At 38.3% G+C, this 16,136-nt stretch overlaps 1 protein-coding gene across 2 annotated transcripts in view; it reads right to left on the reverse strand.

The window, feature by feature from the left end:
• Positions 1-12,193, reverse strand: part of malrd1 (MAM and LDL receptor class A domain containing 1) — a 62,341-nt gene extending 50,148 nt beyond the window's left edge. For both annotated transcript variants that reach the window (XM_044340289.1, XM_044340288.1), the window contains exons 1-7: positions 11,855-12,193; positions 10,670-10,801; positions 10,446-10,534; positions 10,193-10,357; positions 5,525-5,621; positions 1,585-1,716; positions 148-300 (exon numbers count right to left, since the gene is read on the reverse strand). In XM_044340289.1, coding sequence (XP_044196224.1) covers positions 148-300; positions 1,585-1,716; positions 5,525-5,621; positions 10,193-10,357; positions 10,446-10,534; positions 10,670-10,801; positions 11,855-12,032 — 946 coding nt within the window. In that variant the 5' untranslated portion in view covers positions 12,033-12,193. The remainder of the gene's footprint in view (positions 1-147; positions 301-1,584; positions 1,717-5,524; positions 5,622-10,192; positions 10,358-10,445; positions 10,535-10,669; positions 10,802-11,854) is intronic.
• Between the last annotated feature and the right edge of the window lie 3,943 nt (positions 12,194-16,136).

The following is a 16,136-nucleotide window of genomic DNA, read 5'->3' on the forward strand; positions in this document are numbered from 1 at the left end:
ATCTTTTGCCAGTTATTTCTGACCAAACACCCTGGACACAGTGAAATAATCTTATCAGATCACTACGTTTCTGTTCTTATTCCACTGCCTCATGATGGTAACTGTTTATAGCAAATACTGCCTTATGTGATGTGTTTGTTACTCTACCTTCGGTGCTGTTTGTAGAGTGGTCCAGGGGTGGTGGACGGCCATAGTATTCTGGAGGAACCTCCACAGATGAGCCCCTGACCCAGTCAAAGCCATCACCAAGGGTGAGCTCATACCAGCCACAAGAACTGTCCTCAAAGTCACACTCAGAGGCTGAAGGAGTAGATTAAATTATTTATTATTCCAATAAATCTGAGATTGAAGGTTAATTTGCACAAAAAGCTCACCACCAGGTCTATAAGTAGCTGTTCTGGAGCTTTCAATAGTATCATATGACCTTCCCCAGCAGAGGAAGATGGATTTGTAGATGTCCAGATTTCCATTTTCCTGTGCAAAAAGTTTATTCTTTTGTGTGACTCTAATTGAAAGCTGAAGAACATCTACTAATGGACCTTGTGGTGATTTTGTCAAGTACAGTTATCATGGTTAAAAATGAGTTTACTGTCTCAACTTTTATGCCAACCTTTAAAGAGCAACTTGCAAGTTGAATTTCTTAGTGGATTTATGGTTTAGGTATAATGAAAATGATCCTGTGAAAGGTTAATATATGGTTTCAAAGGTTAATATTTGATGTCATATTACGTCGCATAAGGAAATCGGTCTCACTGTCCCTGCTTCAGTGCAGTCTGAGCGGTGGACATTTAATGAATCTGTGTTTTTTCTCTAGTTTTGTTTTGCATTTTATCATTGTGAAAAATTGTGTTTGTGCAGGTCACACAAATTCCAGCCTGTCAGGATGTGTTGTGCACTTTCCTCGCAGGAAAAAGAGCATGCTAGTGTTCATGCCTGGGTGTGTTTTGTCCAGGTGAAGAGACAGGACTTCACTGCTCACTGAAGAACATGGTTGTGTGCACTCATTTTAGACAGGAGGGTTATGTAGACAGTTGTAGTCTGTCACAGTCATATAAATATATATTTTCAACCTCAGTAGTGCAAAAACTAGTGCTGAGATCCAGATTTCTTATTGTTAAACTGCACCTAGCTTGACTGCTCTCCCTTATGTGACTACACGACCAATATCTCGATTTGAGGAGGAAATGAAAACAGCCAGGTTGCCAACTTGCAAGTTGCTCTTTAAAGTGCCCAGAAAATAATGGACATTTGATCATTTCCAAAACAACTGATTAGACTCCATCTGCTAAAGAAAAGCACCAGAGCAGCTTCTAATGGACCTTGTAGTAAGATCGTGTCATCTGTCCAAATAAAGTTTTTTTACATTCTGGATAAACTTGCTTGTTGGGTTCCATTCATTAGACCACACTGATAAATCAAATTTGAAAATGACAGAAAAAAGGATGTAACTCTGGTTTATACAAGTAAATGAAATCCAAAACAGGTAACAGTGTCAGATGAATATTAATACCGAGCTGCTCTCGGTCATATGTACAAATAGGATGGGGACTATTTTAATGTGTTACTTGGCAACAAGGTTCTTACGGCAGTCGGCTTCATCCTCTCCATGGGGACAATGTCGGGTGAAGTCACACACTTTGCTGGCCTCTATACACAGCCCACTGCCGCAGGAAAACCATGAGGGAGGGCAAACAGGAGGAGGGGGCAGACTTCTCTCTGGCACAGGAATCAAAAATGTAAGAGAAACAGAGTTTCATGGAAATCAAATCCACAATATGCTTAAAATTCAGTTACAAGAGGAAATTTGGTAACCAAAAGGTATGTATTCAGATGTAGACGCACCACATACAAAGATTTATAGTCGTTATCATCGACTTCTATCCTGTGATTTTATCATTAAAAAGCACTTATGGGAGATCATGGTGGATTAATATAGATGAGATCGGCTGCACCCAGCGTAAGTATATTAGCTGTGTTATGAAAGATTAGATTCAACTGTGAAGTAATGAATGAATGAAGGTATTTTGATCAATAGTGCATCCAAGACCTCATCTCTTAAATGAACTCAATTTCATTCCACTTTATGAGGAGTTCTGGAAACGAGTGAAAAATAGCCCCATTTTTAAATGACATTTGGCTGACCATTGAAAGAAGATTCCAAATGGTTTGCTTTTTTTTAGATTTATGAAGTAATTCATCTCATAACAAAAAGAGTTTTGACACAGGTCAGTTTAAAGTAGTAGAGATAACAGAGAAGGTGTTTGTGTTATTCTGTCTACATAGACTTTTTGCTTAGTTTGAACTTAAGCAGAGCCATGTTGGCAATTACACTACATGCTTTTATCTTTGTTTTGGTCTCCACCAACTCCCGAGGGAAAGATCTGGCTCTTAAGCTGCTAAAGGTGCTAAGTTCAGTAGCTAGTTGCTAACTTTGTCTTTCTGTCATTTGGTGCTGGACTGATAGTGAACAGTTGGTTTTTAGAAATTTCTTGTTTCAATTTTGAATTCAAGTTTCTGCTGCTGCTGGAAATGAGGTTGGGAGAGAACCAAAACAGTAAAGTTGGGAGCTTTGAAACCAATATATAGTGGAAAAGTAATGCATACCAAGGGTTGTAGTGAGGTGCTGATCATTGGAAAGCAGGAAAAAAGTGTCGCACACTTGTTTGTTGTTGATCTTGACGAAGGCCCGAGGGCCGAAACATCATCAAAATAAAAGAGAAATACATATGGAGTCAGAGTGTGCAACACTTTTTTCCTGCTTTTGAGCTTTGAAACCAAAATGCTGAGCTAAAAGATGCTAAAACGCTATGTAGCTGAGGCAAACTAGAGTCAGCAGATGAAACTCAGTGGATTAAACACTAAAAGCAACACTTTTCAAACTATACGCGGCCATATCATCCATTGTTAATGTAAAATATTGATTTGTGCAGGTGTAATGAGTATGCCCTGTTTTGTGCTTCTGTAGAGTCTAGGAATATATTACACCTCTGAAAAGTATCTCCCTAGATGATTCATCGGAGCAAGATAAAATACCTGATAAAATGATTAAGGTTGACTAAAGAGTCTCAAGAGTAGGTCAGACAAGACTGGGAATATCAGTTAGGCATATAAAAGGATGATCGTAATAAATTATATGGTGGCCAGCTCATTCCCAAAAAATGCATAGACATGCAAACACCCTTGGAGACACTCACACATGCAAAGAGTGTGATTTATGATGGCAGGGTGTAAAAGAGGTGACAAACTTCTGCTGAAAACACAATTTACAATAATGTGTTTCTATCTTATTTTCAGCCTGCATCCTTTTAATAGTAGGCCTATATTTAATAGTTATATTGCCATTATTGGTAACAGTGCACTTAATCTGTATTCATTGCTGCTGTGAACCCATAATTCAGTACAACTAATTTATCGACTGTGCAGGAGATAGGATGAATAATAAAAGACATAAAGAATTCTCTGTAAGTGATCGTAAAGGCATGTTGTTAGCAATATTAGATGTGAGACACATATCAAGACAATATCTATGTCTTCCTTCACATATAGCTGAGGCTACACAGATGTGTTTACATATTAAACCTTGCCTGTGTGGTAAAGTATTGTTTGCATTGTAATTCGAAATTTCTCTATAAAATGTATTGTAAAACTGTAAAAGAAAGAGAGTAGTAGTCATGCAGAGCTGCTAGTGGCAATTTTAACTTGCTGCTGAAGTATTGTTCAGTCTTTGGTTTTATGTTTTGATATGATCAGCCAGGCGAGAGAAATACCTAACTTATCTGAGAGGACAGATGGAAGTAAGGGACCAAGTGCCAAGGTGACACTGACCTGTCTCGTTCACTTAGACATGCTAAACTAGGCCTGGTGACGGTCCAGCAGACTGTAGTTTGCCAAACTGGCATCCGTTGTTATTGTTTAGTGCAATTTGCTCAACTTAAGCCGGCATTAATTAATCTTTTGGAGTACTTGGAGGAAGCACACAAACCAGAAACACAACACTGACAAAGCGATATGCAGAATATGTTAGTGAACAGTTACCTTTTTACACATCCAGCAGACTTGCATTAGCATTCGTGATGAATGTAAGTCCAACATTCACTCTCCTTTTAACTATGTTTTGGTCTCCACCAACTCCTGAGGGAAATATCTGAGTCGTGAGCTGCTAATTGCTTCACGGCTAGCTTTGCCTGTATGCCTTTTTGTGCTGAGCTAGTAACAAATATTGGGTCTAGCAAAGCTTTTGAGAGTTGATGAGATTGAACCAAAAAGTAAAGTTGTGGGCCAGAAAACCAAAACAGTGAGCTGAAAGATGCTAAAATGCTCATTAGAGCTTAGGGGAACTACAGAGTCAGGTGATGATATTATGGTTTTCGTCACTAAGAGCAACTTCTGCCCCATACACATAGTTATTTGATTAAGCAACATGAAAATATACATTTTAGCTGATTTAAGCATTTAGATACAGAAATATTTGTCTCTGTAAAAGTAGCAGTAGCCATTAAACCTTAGCTGGTAAAAAAAACATGTTTTTTTCTGTCAGACTGAGTGATGGATAAGCAAGCCAATGTGATCTTAACCTGGAGTGATCGAGGCTCAACATGTTGACAAGGATAATGAAAAATGTAGGCAACTCATTGTGACCTCACAGTATCTCCCACAGCGGACAAAGAGGATTAAATACAGGAACTGAAGTTCAGTGAAAAAAGCCAACAACGAACAAAAAGGCATCTGACACAGAGCACTCTTGCTGATCAGAAAAATACAATCTAGCCTAAATAAATTATAGTTAGACAGCAAGCAGGCCTGTTTTCATTATGAATGTGGTACAGATTTTTAAAAATGTATGTATTCAACAATTCAGAATAATTATTTGACAACCTTGACAGAACTTTGGCTCCAATTATTGACATCTAACTCAAACTACTGACATTGATTTTGCCTCCAGAGCAGCTTTGTGTCAACTCTACAGTCTCTACGGCCTTGATGCTCTACCAGGAACAGAGACCTGAAAAAGCTGAAGGCTACAGGTTGTTACTTGGAAGAGCCGATTTATAAAGAAGACTGGAGTCTTGTTTGTCTTACAGGCAGAGAGCAGGAACATCATCACATATTGGATCAATAATAACAGATGTAAAGATGATATAGTTTGTGCTGTTTGTGCGACTGAAATACCTGTATATCACCAAGGCGACATGTTAAAATTCTGCTCAAAGCACCAAGTGGACAGTGGTTTATCAAATGCTCCCAGCCAAGATGCTTAGCTGTGTCATATTCATCACTGAGATACACTATAGCAAACATAAATAAAGCCATAGATTGCGGCACTGACTGTGCTCCATAGTCAGAGAAACGTGTAGTAAGCAACATTTTAATGATTCAGTTATTCCTGGGTGCTTTAGTGTCTTCCCCTGTTATCAGTATTCAAAACAAGTTTGATGTAGTCTGTTTATGTGTAGCGATATTTCAAAATGTCAAGGTCTGAACTTGTCCCGTCTTTGTAGTGAGTTGTTATTAATGATAGCAGTACCAGGCACAGTCACGCAGCAGGGACTGAAGGATAGGTCATCGATGGCCAGGACCTCAGAGGCTTCGCTGTCAGCTGAAAGCTCTCCCCGAATCACCACCTGGAACAGTATACACAGAAAAGCTGTAAGACATCATTCAGACGTCTCTTTTCATTTCCAGTCTATGCAATCTGTTTGGGCTTGTGTACTTAGCCTGTGTGCACATACAGTACATGTATATATAGTGTATTTCCATACTTACAGTGGCAATGCTAACATACTGATGTTTTGCGGGTTTTTACCCAACAAGTCCTCCAAATTAAATGACCAAATGTGTCATTTGACCAGGTGCATGCCAGAACAACACATAGGACTGTTTTCTAATCTGGCACCGCTATTGGCAGGACAACATCATTTGTCTGTGCTTTCCAAAACTGTTATATATCACTGTTAATAATTATGTTTTATGAAGTTACAACACTTTAGTTAAGGTCTGGTTAGGTTTGGGGACAATTTGTGGTTTGGGTTAAAATTATCATTTTATTAAGGCTAGAGAAACATGTGGTGTGAGTTAAAGCTACTACTTAAAGTCAGGCAACCTTTGTCGTCATGGCTACAATAATAACCACAGGGTTTAAGGACCAGTGTGTAAGATTTAGTGGTATCTAACGGAACAGACTTGGCAGAAATGGAATATAATATTCATAGGTATGTTTTAATTAGTGTATAATCACCTGAAAACAAGAATCATTCGTTACCTTAGAATGAGCCCTTTATATCTACATAGGTAGCGGGTCCGTTCACATGGAGGCCGCCATGTTGTGCCACCATATTTCTACAGTAGCCCAGAATGGACAAACTAAACACAAGCTCTGGAGAGGGCCAGGAAACTATAGTTTCACAGCCACAGTAGGTTCTCTTACATGCTTGGAAGGGGAGAGGGAGGTGTATTCATCTGGTTGCAATATGCAACCTCACTGCTAGATGCCACTAAATCTTACACACTGGTCCTTTAAGGTTGGGGGATGATTGTAGTTAGTTTTTTTAAAAAAACTGTTCCAGTTGGAAATGGGAAACAAACAGCAGTCTCCTGTGGTAAAGTCCATTGTTGGGTTATAGCCTCCAACCTCCTCCAAATGAGGAAATTTGTCAACTTATATAGACATAATCTGAACTGCCGCCACTGCTCTGGTCATAATTACTACAGCCACTAGATGATATCTGTGACTCAAACTACTTTAACTACTGTACATGTCATTTTTGGGCAACTGACATTACCACCTATTGTCTCACAAACTTTTGTGCTATCTAATCTATTTGCTGTAGTAGATGTTGAGATATCTGACTGTAAAAGAGATTTTTTTTGCCTGCTGGTGAGAGTCAGGAGATCACAAAAGTCAGGGGGCTTCATCCTCTGGGCACCATGAATGTATATGTAAACTTTCATAGCAATCCATCCAATGGTTGTTGAGATATTTCAGATATTTCAGTGGCTAAAAATGACGCATTATTTCTGCGTATCACAGCCAGATAGCTGCACTGATCAAAGTCCACTGAACAGCCTTATCTAAACATTAAGAGTTTTATAACCCCTTATTTATGACTGATCTAAACAAATGGTGGCTTGATTTATCATGGCTAATGGGAAAATGTATGCAAATACAAAATTTTTATACTGATCAGCTTATTTCTTCTAAAACTGGACCTAGAGGCCATTAAAGCAATGCAATGTATGGGACGATAGCCTTGAGTATACATAACTGTTTATTAAGGACTTGACAGCCAAAGCATCTATCTGATCCAGACAATGTACCCTTGTTCTCCTGGGTATTTTTATTCACAGTCATTAAGCTTTCACTTTGCTTCTGTTTCTAGTTCTTGGCCAAATGTTTATATATCCACATTATATTTTATCTGGACAAATCTTAATAAAGCTGCCGAAAGGAGTAACTTTTAGAAAGGGTTTTCTACTACACACTTAGAGAAGGGCAACAAAACTCTAGAGAATTTAAGGAGGTGAAAGAGTGCAGATCATTAAGCAAACAGGCTGAAATTGAAATCACCCGAATCACAGTGGTAAATAAAAACCTTGTTAACTCAACTGCCTTTGAAACAGGAAGTGGATTAATGGAGGGGAAAGTGAATGTTAGCGGAGAGTTGACCTCTCTTTACCCCTGGCGCCAGGCAGCCATGTTATGAAACTGAGCGGGCCGTAGTGAGAGACAGATGGTGGAGGCAGAGAAGGGGAGAAGGGTGACTCACTGACATTGTCTGAGGATATAGGAAGGACACAAACAGCAGGCTTCACAGGACTCCAGATGGCCTCCGAAGGGTCCAGGTGGGTCAGTACCCCCTCACTGCACATAAACGGCTCCTGTCCAGCAACTCATTTCTGCTGTGATGACTTTATCACTTTGAAGGAACCTTGTACTGTACGATATATCTTACAATGGGTACCTCAACACCCTACTATATTGACCAAGATGTCAGCTTTTATGATACCATACCCTACAGAATGACACAATTAGGTTCAATCAAATACTTCCAAGCATCTCCCAATAATTAGTACAACTCTATACTGTATATCTGGATAAAATAATGATATATTAATGTAAAGGTTTTTAAATTATATACAGAAAAGTTTTGATTTAAAAACCTAAAATATGATGAAAGCTTTATATAGAAAATATTATACCAGCTATGTCCTTCTAGACCGCTGGTTCAACCCCTTAAAACAAGGGTTTGTTTACATGGGGCTCCTCAAAATGTGGCATATATCAACATGTTATTACCAGTTTAACCAAAAGATGATTCTTCTCTCTAAGATTGGTTTATCTGAATAATTTTCATGGACCTTAAAAAGGTGAAATGGTCCAGTAATTCCTGATTTAAAAAACAATGAAGAAGAGGGAACTGTTTTCTTTAGCGGAAACATGTTTGTTTTCTATTTTTCTATCATGTTAACTATCTCACGACCCCTCAAATTTATCCTGCGACCCCGTGCATGGGTCCCAATCTCCCAGGTTGGGAACCACTGCTCTAAACCACAGTAAGAAAAATGGGGGTGGATGCACCTGTATACCATCTAATTACAATATCTATGGTTTGATTCTGGGTTGAGGACTTTTGTAGTTTATCACATCAACATCCTTGCTTTCTTTTCACGTTTCCTGCCTATCTGTACTGTCGACTGTCAAAAAAAGGCAAAATGAAATGATGTGTTTTGTCTGTTTAAAGGGTCCAAGACTCAGCTACTAATTTTTTACATACCTACAATAATTACTTGTTCAGATCTGTTCAGAAAACCTACTGCAAGAAATGCTTTACTGAGGACAGACTCTGATCATCCCTTTCTGTTAAAAAATAGTCTCCCAACAAAGAGGATACAAGAAATCTGTTCTAAATGATGCTGCCACTAAAAAAGACAGATCAAGGTCTGATCTCTTAGAAGAGTAAACCTACAGTGAAATCAAATGACCATATAATGTTTACAACTGAGTATTGTAAGGCCGCAGAACAGATAAAGTGAATAATAACAAAACATTGGCATATACTTAAATCTGATTGTCATCTCAATGGTGTATTCAAAGAACGACCTCTCGTAGTATATAAAAAGAGATAAAAAACCTGGGAGACAACTTCAATCATTTTAACAACTATCCTTGAGGGCAACAGCCACTGTGGTTGTTGTAGTCAGTGTAACTACTGTTGTAACAGTTGTAAACATCCTCACACAGGCAAAGAAATTCCTATAAAAGGAGTTATTTCATGTCACACTAAGTCGGTCATTTATCTCATCACTTGCCCTCGTGGTAAGTCATATGTTGGAAAGATGAGTAGAGTGTTGAAAACTATTATATATATTATATATTAATATTGCTGAACACAGAAGCACTATTAGATGCAAATACATGAATTATCCAGTAGCAGCACATTTTGATTAATTTAATCATCCTGTTTCTTCTTCTAGATATATTGGTATTGAGAGGGTATTACTCCCCCCAAGAAGAGGCAACTTGGATGTTTTACTTTCCAGGAGGGAACACTATTGAACCCTGCCACCTCATGGATTGAATATAGATTATGACTTGAAGTGTTTTCTGTAATGTGCCTCTATTTATTGGATATTTAGATTAAGTTGTTTATGATCCAGAGCTGAGGTTGAACTTTTTCTGTATATCTATTAGAAATCTATTCAAAATACAGTACATGTATTTTTTAATATTTTTGAATATACTTAATCAAAAATTGTGATGTCAAATCTGTAGTAAAGTCTGTATATGTGGTATGAGACACAATGTTTCTTGTTCTTTTATTTGAAATGATTTGATTGGCTGTAGTTCCTGCTACTGTTTGTTAAGAGACTTGAATGTTTTCTCTCACCATAATGATGGAACATGATTGTCCACTCACCATCAGAAGTGTTATTGGGGTGTGTCCTACGTAATATACCACTGCCTGTGTCCTACTATTACTGTTGATTTTGAAGGAGGCCTGAGGACTGATGTAAATAAAAAGAGAAAAGCACATGGAGTCTACTTCCAGTGATCAGCACCTCACTACAACCCTTGGTGTGTATTACTTTTCCGATAAAACTAGTCTCCCCTAATTAATAATCAAATCTAATCTAATCCACAATATGAAAACAGCAATATTAAACTCTATCATAGTAAACTGAGAGTGTTACACACCTGAAAACTGTGATTACTGGACAACTGAATCACAGTCCACAGCCATATTTCCATTTGTGGTTGTGAGGAGTGTTTCCAGACCACTTTGCTCTCACCCAGTGGATGGGTTTCAATCAGGACCTGAAGATCTCCATGCTTTGCTCCAACATAACGGTAGAAGCTCATCTGATGAATGAAAATACAAGGAAGCTATCATCAGTTGTCATGTGATTGTTGGTGGTTTGGGCTCTGTTTATGTCAAAAACGGTGATACCTGGCAGGTCTGATGAGGGGTGAATACAGGACTCTTCAGATCTGCTGTGGTTGTGCTTCCTCCGGCAGGAAAAAGGGACAGAAAATGTGCTGAAGGAGAGAGAGAATTGTGAGGATGCATACATGGAAAAACATAAATAAAACATATACTGGGTAAAGCTTGTGTATTCACAATGGATGTACAGTACATTATAGTCCCATATGGCAAATGTCACATGCTCTAACCTGATTGGTTGTTGACGTGGTCATGTTTGAGTCCTGAGACCTCAGTTGTTCTGATCCATTGAGAGAGCGACTGTGAGCTTTGGGTCAGGTCACAGAACCCCTCCTCAAAGTCACACCTCTTATATCTGGAGCCTTCAAGAGAAAACAACACTTTTACTGTACTGCTGTTTTCAATTGTTGCTCTTTACACATTATTCTGTGTATTGGGATTAAGCTGTCAGTTGTACGCACAATAAAGATTCATTCTCACTTCAAGCAGGGATTTGTATTTGATTTTATGGTAAAATCTGCAACAAGGGACAACTATATGAAGCATTAGTGTTAATACTGTAGTATTTTCAAAGGACAGGATCAGCAATGATGCAACAAGATGCAAGATTTACATTATACTGAAAGAATATTAAAAATTGATTCTTTTAACAGGAGCATGTTGCATTTTAATTTATTTGACTTTCGTTTGCTTTGCTTTTGGTGTATGTACACACGTGATGAAGCCATCATTGATCTATTATTTTCATGCAGACAAGTATATTTCTTGTGATGTATACAGTAAGAGGAGCTGCCAATTTCAATCAATTTGTTGATGATTTGTGAATATTAAATTTGGATTGAACTAAAGTATTCACTGGGGTAGTAACAAACAACTAAACCATTAACCATAGCCTAAAAAGAACAAGGTAAGGATACATACAGTCTGTCCTTAGGCAGCAACAATATGTATCCCAAATGACAAAAAGTGTAATCTAAGTTAATAAAAAATAGACTAACATGAATAATATTTAGTGATAAGCATCTGTTATCCTGTCCAGTAACAGCACTGTGTGGTTCTTTTAGATCAATTATTTTGTGTGGAGCACATGTTTTCCATTTCAGCCTGAAATAAGCTAGATATGGTTTCCAGTGAAATACCATAACAGCACATCACGGATATGTTGTAGCCCATTTATCCACTTTGGACATCCCAGCTCAGACGAGAGGCAATTCTCTCCTCATGGCAGCGACAATCCCCTGAAAATGTTGCTTTCATTCCCATTTTCAAAACCAATAATATCAATTTTAGCTGGATGACTTCCTGTTTCACTCTTATCCAAAGTACACTTTCGATACCTTCTTTTATTAGTCAGCTCCTCTTATACGTCTTATACTCCTGTATATCATTCAGATTTATATTCTTGTTCTACTCACAGTCTTCCTTGTCGCTTCCATCCTCACAGTTGTTAGTGAAATCACACACACAGTCCTCAGGCACACATGAACCCTGAGCGCAGCTAAACTCCTCAGTTAAACAGGCTCCAACATACACGGGGTTAAACAACAGAGACAAGGCCAACAGCAGCCACGCCGAGTCCAGCAGCAACGTCATGAGCCTGGTATTGTTTGTCCTTAAACTAGAACACCTTCTTACAGTTCGCCTCCAAGTAAAACATTTTGTTGTTGGGACACGAAGGAGAACTCCTGTCAAGGAAGAGCTTTTCTTCTTTCTTCACCATGTGCAGTTTACTTGGATCTTGGATTGATCCTGTACTGTAGCTCTTAGCATGTTGTAAAGGGTAATAAATGGCTTTTATGGCTGTTACTCAATGAGGTCACTTTGCTGGCGTGTGTGTTCCTGTATTTCATATGAACACAAGAAGAGAAAAGAGCAAAATGCTCCAAAGCGAAGACATTTAGATGGTTACCTATCTTGCTAAAGCTGTGTTTTGGGACAAAAGGTTTCAGCTTAGGTTAGGACTTACATGAAATTAAGAGTATAAATTGGGAATGGGAAATACACATATTTGTTTTCTTGCTGAGAGTTAAATAAGAAGATTGAAACCACTCTCACAAAATCAATCTTCCTGTCTAACTCTCAGCATAAAAGCCTTCTTCCCAAAATGTCAAACAGTTCCTTTAAGACTTGGAACTGAGTCTAGTTTTAACATTACACTTATGATTAGCTTTATATTAGATTAATGGTTTCATTTAGGTGAATACTGGAAAGAGTTAATGTAGTAAAGAGTAAATGAATGTCTGTAGAGGTCTTTGCAGCTCTATAAATCAGGAAGATTCTTATTTAAATGTTTGTGTGTGAGCTGCATTCTTGCCAACACACAAGATTTAACACGTCCTATTCACATAAACACAGGGCTAACAAGTCTGTCTGTGCAGGTAGAAGAGCCTTCAGAGAGCCCACTGTTTTCAACCAGATTAAACACATTAGCTGTAACTAATTACAAGATGATGGATTGAACACATAACAAAGGAGAGAAGAGCTGAGGTTGGGAATATGAAGTGCTATAAGAGGATCATTAACTGTGTCCAACAGGGCTCAGCCCCACTTTACAGTGAGGCGTAATTTCATTTCGCAGCAATCAATAAAGACAGGACCTTAAAACAGACAAGAAGCAAGTCAGTACATGAGCTGGCATAGTTCAAATGAAATTAACCTTGAGAGAAAAGGCAAGTTCGACGGCTCCATTGGGGACGAGGGACCAATGGAACAAGAAAAGCTCACGTCTGTATTGACCTCTATTGGCGGTGGTAGTGAGGGTGTACACAGTGCAGGCAGCAGCATGTTGAGACTATGCCACATATAGATTGTTTTTCCAAAATACCAAACAGCAATCTGTCATTTTGGGTACAGTGTCATGATGCAAAAATACATGTGATGGGAGGCAAATTGTGGTTACGATAATAAGGACAAACAGACTAATCATTTTAGTCCAATTTGAGCATGTAATGAAAGTGCGAGCGTGTAAAACAGCAACGTGGTCCATCACAGAGACTCATAAGTATAATTAACTGATCACAACGAGGGAGCGATTTGCATTAGAGTCGAGCCAACAGGGCAGCACAAAGCTGACCTCATTGTTCTGTAAATAAAAGTTAATTAAAAATAATTACTTTTTATACAGACACATAATAGTTAGAGCAACTGGATATAAGAGGAGTCTAGTGAACATTAAGATCAGAATATAGAAATGTAGCCCAAGAAGTGAAGATGATGGGGAAAGAGCCGTGCTTACTTGCACAGCAGTGTTTTTAGCTAAATGCTAACATGCTCACAATGACAGTGTTAACATGCAGGTGTTCGTCAGGTATAATGTTCACCATTTTCACAATCTTAGCTTAGGTAATGTGTTTTCATGCTAACATTTGCTAAGCTAATGGGAGTGTCATTTGTTACAAACCAAAGTATCGGACAAATTTAAATTTTGACCTGATGATGGTGCTAGATAAAAAGAAAAGTTGTTTAATTTATCCTGCAGGAGACATGAATGTGCATACCAAATTTCATCACAATCCACTCAGTAGTTGTTGAGACATTTCACTCAAAACCACAATGTTCACATAATGCTAACACTAGAGGAAACATGACATCAGTAGGATCCATCATCTGCAGATTTGTCTGTACAAGATTTGTGTCCATCTAGTAGATGTTGACTTGCTGGTGCTAAAGGAAAAGTCAGGGGATCACCAAAGTCAGCAGAATTCATTTCCGAAAATGTATTTCCGAAAGTAGAAATAATTTTGCATATTTTCAACAAGAGTTTGCCTCCACAGCTCAGCTCAACTTGTTAATTTGAGACCATTCATGTATTTCCTTTCCTTTCTGTCTTACAGCATATGAATTTTAACAAGAACTCTTGTGATTCAATTCACCTTCATGAGCAAAACACAGGTCAAAGCAAAGCACCACTATAAGCAACTTAAATAGGAGAAATTTATCATTGAGGCCTCTGGAGCTGCTGTGACCAGTGCAACCATTTGTCAAAGATTTTAACCCGAAACTGCTCCACACACACTGTCTTGTATATATTAAAACAAAGACATGATTAAATCCTGTTCCTGTTTGTAAGCAGACTGATTACCTCTGACCTCAGATTATTGCCCTTGTTGACGTTTCATCTCAGTGATGGTGAGTGGGAGGTTGACTTCACACTCTAGTACATAACCTGCAAAAGAAATTGTTCTATTATCTCACAAGATTAAAAACAATATAGAGGGATTGTACTGAATAGGAAGTCAGTATGTACAAAGAAATTCTGTATTTCAGTGCTGTAATTAATCAGGTTCTGCCCTAAAGCAAATACAAAAACAGGTAAGATTGTATAAAAGTAAAAACAATCAATTAAATCTCTGTGAATATCAGTGAAGAAAGGCTATTAAAGGTATCTATTTCCATTCAGCAACAGCAGGAAAGCTGATGAAGATTCTGTAGCCTATATGATTACAGAAAACCTCAGAATTTAAGTTGTGTTGCCTCGTCATTCGTCTTCATAATCGCTTTTTCCCTACCCTGGTGCCTCTTGACAGTTTGATAATTAGGACATATTGACAGGGAAGAACATTTTCAATGCAGCCAATCTGGTTTCACAGTCTTACCCAAGCTGTGCCGATGTGCAGCACCTGTTCGTTTTCTTGCAACCTGAATCTGGTGATTCACTGCTGAGGGAAGTGATCAAAACAGCTGGGGTTTAATCTTCATAGTGTACCTTTAGGAGATGCTTCAATCAGCTCCTCCAATCAGCACAGTCTGAGATGGAAGAGCCTGCAGTGTTTGGTGATGTGTGGATGTGTGGTCTGCAAAGCCTGCCAAACAAAGTGTTGACAAATGAGATATATAAGAGGAATAGGAGTCATAAATCCAGACTGCATTTAACACCAAGTCGTAAGCATCTAATTTGTCAGATCCTTGTCCTGCCACCTGTCTGTAGTAAAAAGGCAGAAAAAAGTCATACAAGATTCAAGGTAACTTACATGAAGCGAGTCAACTTTTTATCACTTAAAATGCATCATCAGTCAATCTTAAACCCCTGCAGGCTGTTTTTTAAAAAAAAACTGTACCCCAAATCAACAATAAATCTGCCCACACAGTAAGTTACCTAATTACTGATTGACTTGTTGTGGATGACCGGCTCCAGATTAGCATGACAGATTCTGTAAATAATGCATCGGATTATGAAAAAAGTCTTTAGAGAGCAAAGAACCTGTTTTTTTCTCCCTCTGGTCATTAGCCCTCAAAAGTAAATCACCTGAATAATTATAGCTTGATTAATGACATAAGAGAGGGGAGGTTCATTAGTTTTATAATGGAAATCCAGAATGATGCCAAAGATTAAAAAATTGACCTGAGTTAACAGGAATTTATTTAAACCTCCTTCACAAACATTCAACTGTTACGACAGTCTCAGTGTTTTCTACTTCAGCCTTAAAAGTATGATCCTATGGCAGAAACCTTTTTGATATTCAAGGGCTGCAATGTATAAATTATAAAGGGAAATCAGCAGAATCCTTGACCATGACAGCCCTGTGTATGTGCATGTGAATAATGAGCTGAAATCAGTCAGGAATTCATGGAGCATTTGCTGTAATTGAGGCATTTACATGCATCCATCAGGGCAGCCAGGCATTGACTGTGTGGTTATAAACATTTGCAGGTCAACATGCAGTCGGGTGTTTCCTGTTCGACACAAGTGATTTCCTT

This window comes from Thunnus albacares, chromosome 21 (assembly GCF_914725855.1).
Source record: "Thunnus albacares chromosome 21, fThuAlb1.1, whole genome shotgun sequence".
NCBI lineage: Eukaryota > Metazoa > Chordata > Actinopteri > Scombriformes > Scombridae > Thunnus > Thunnus albacares.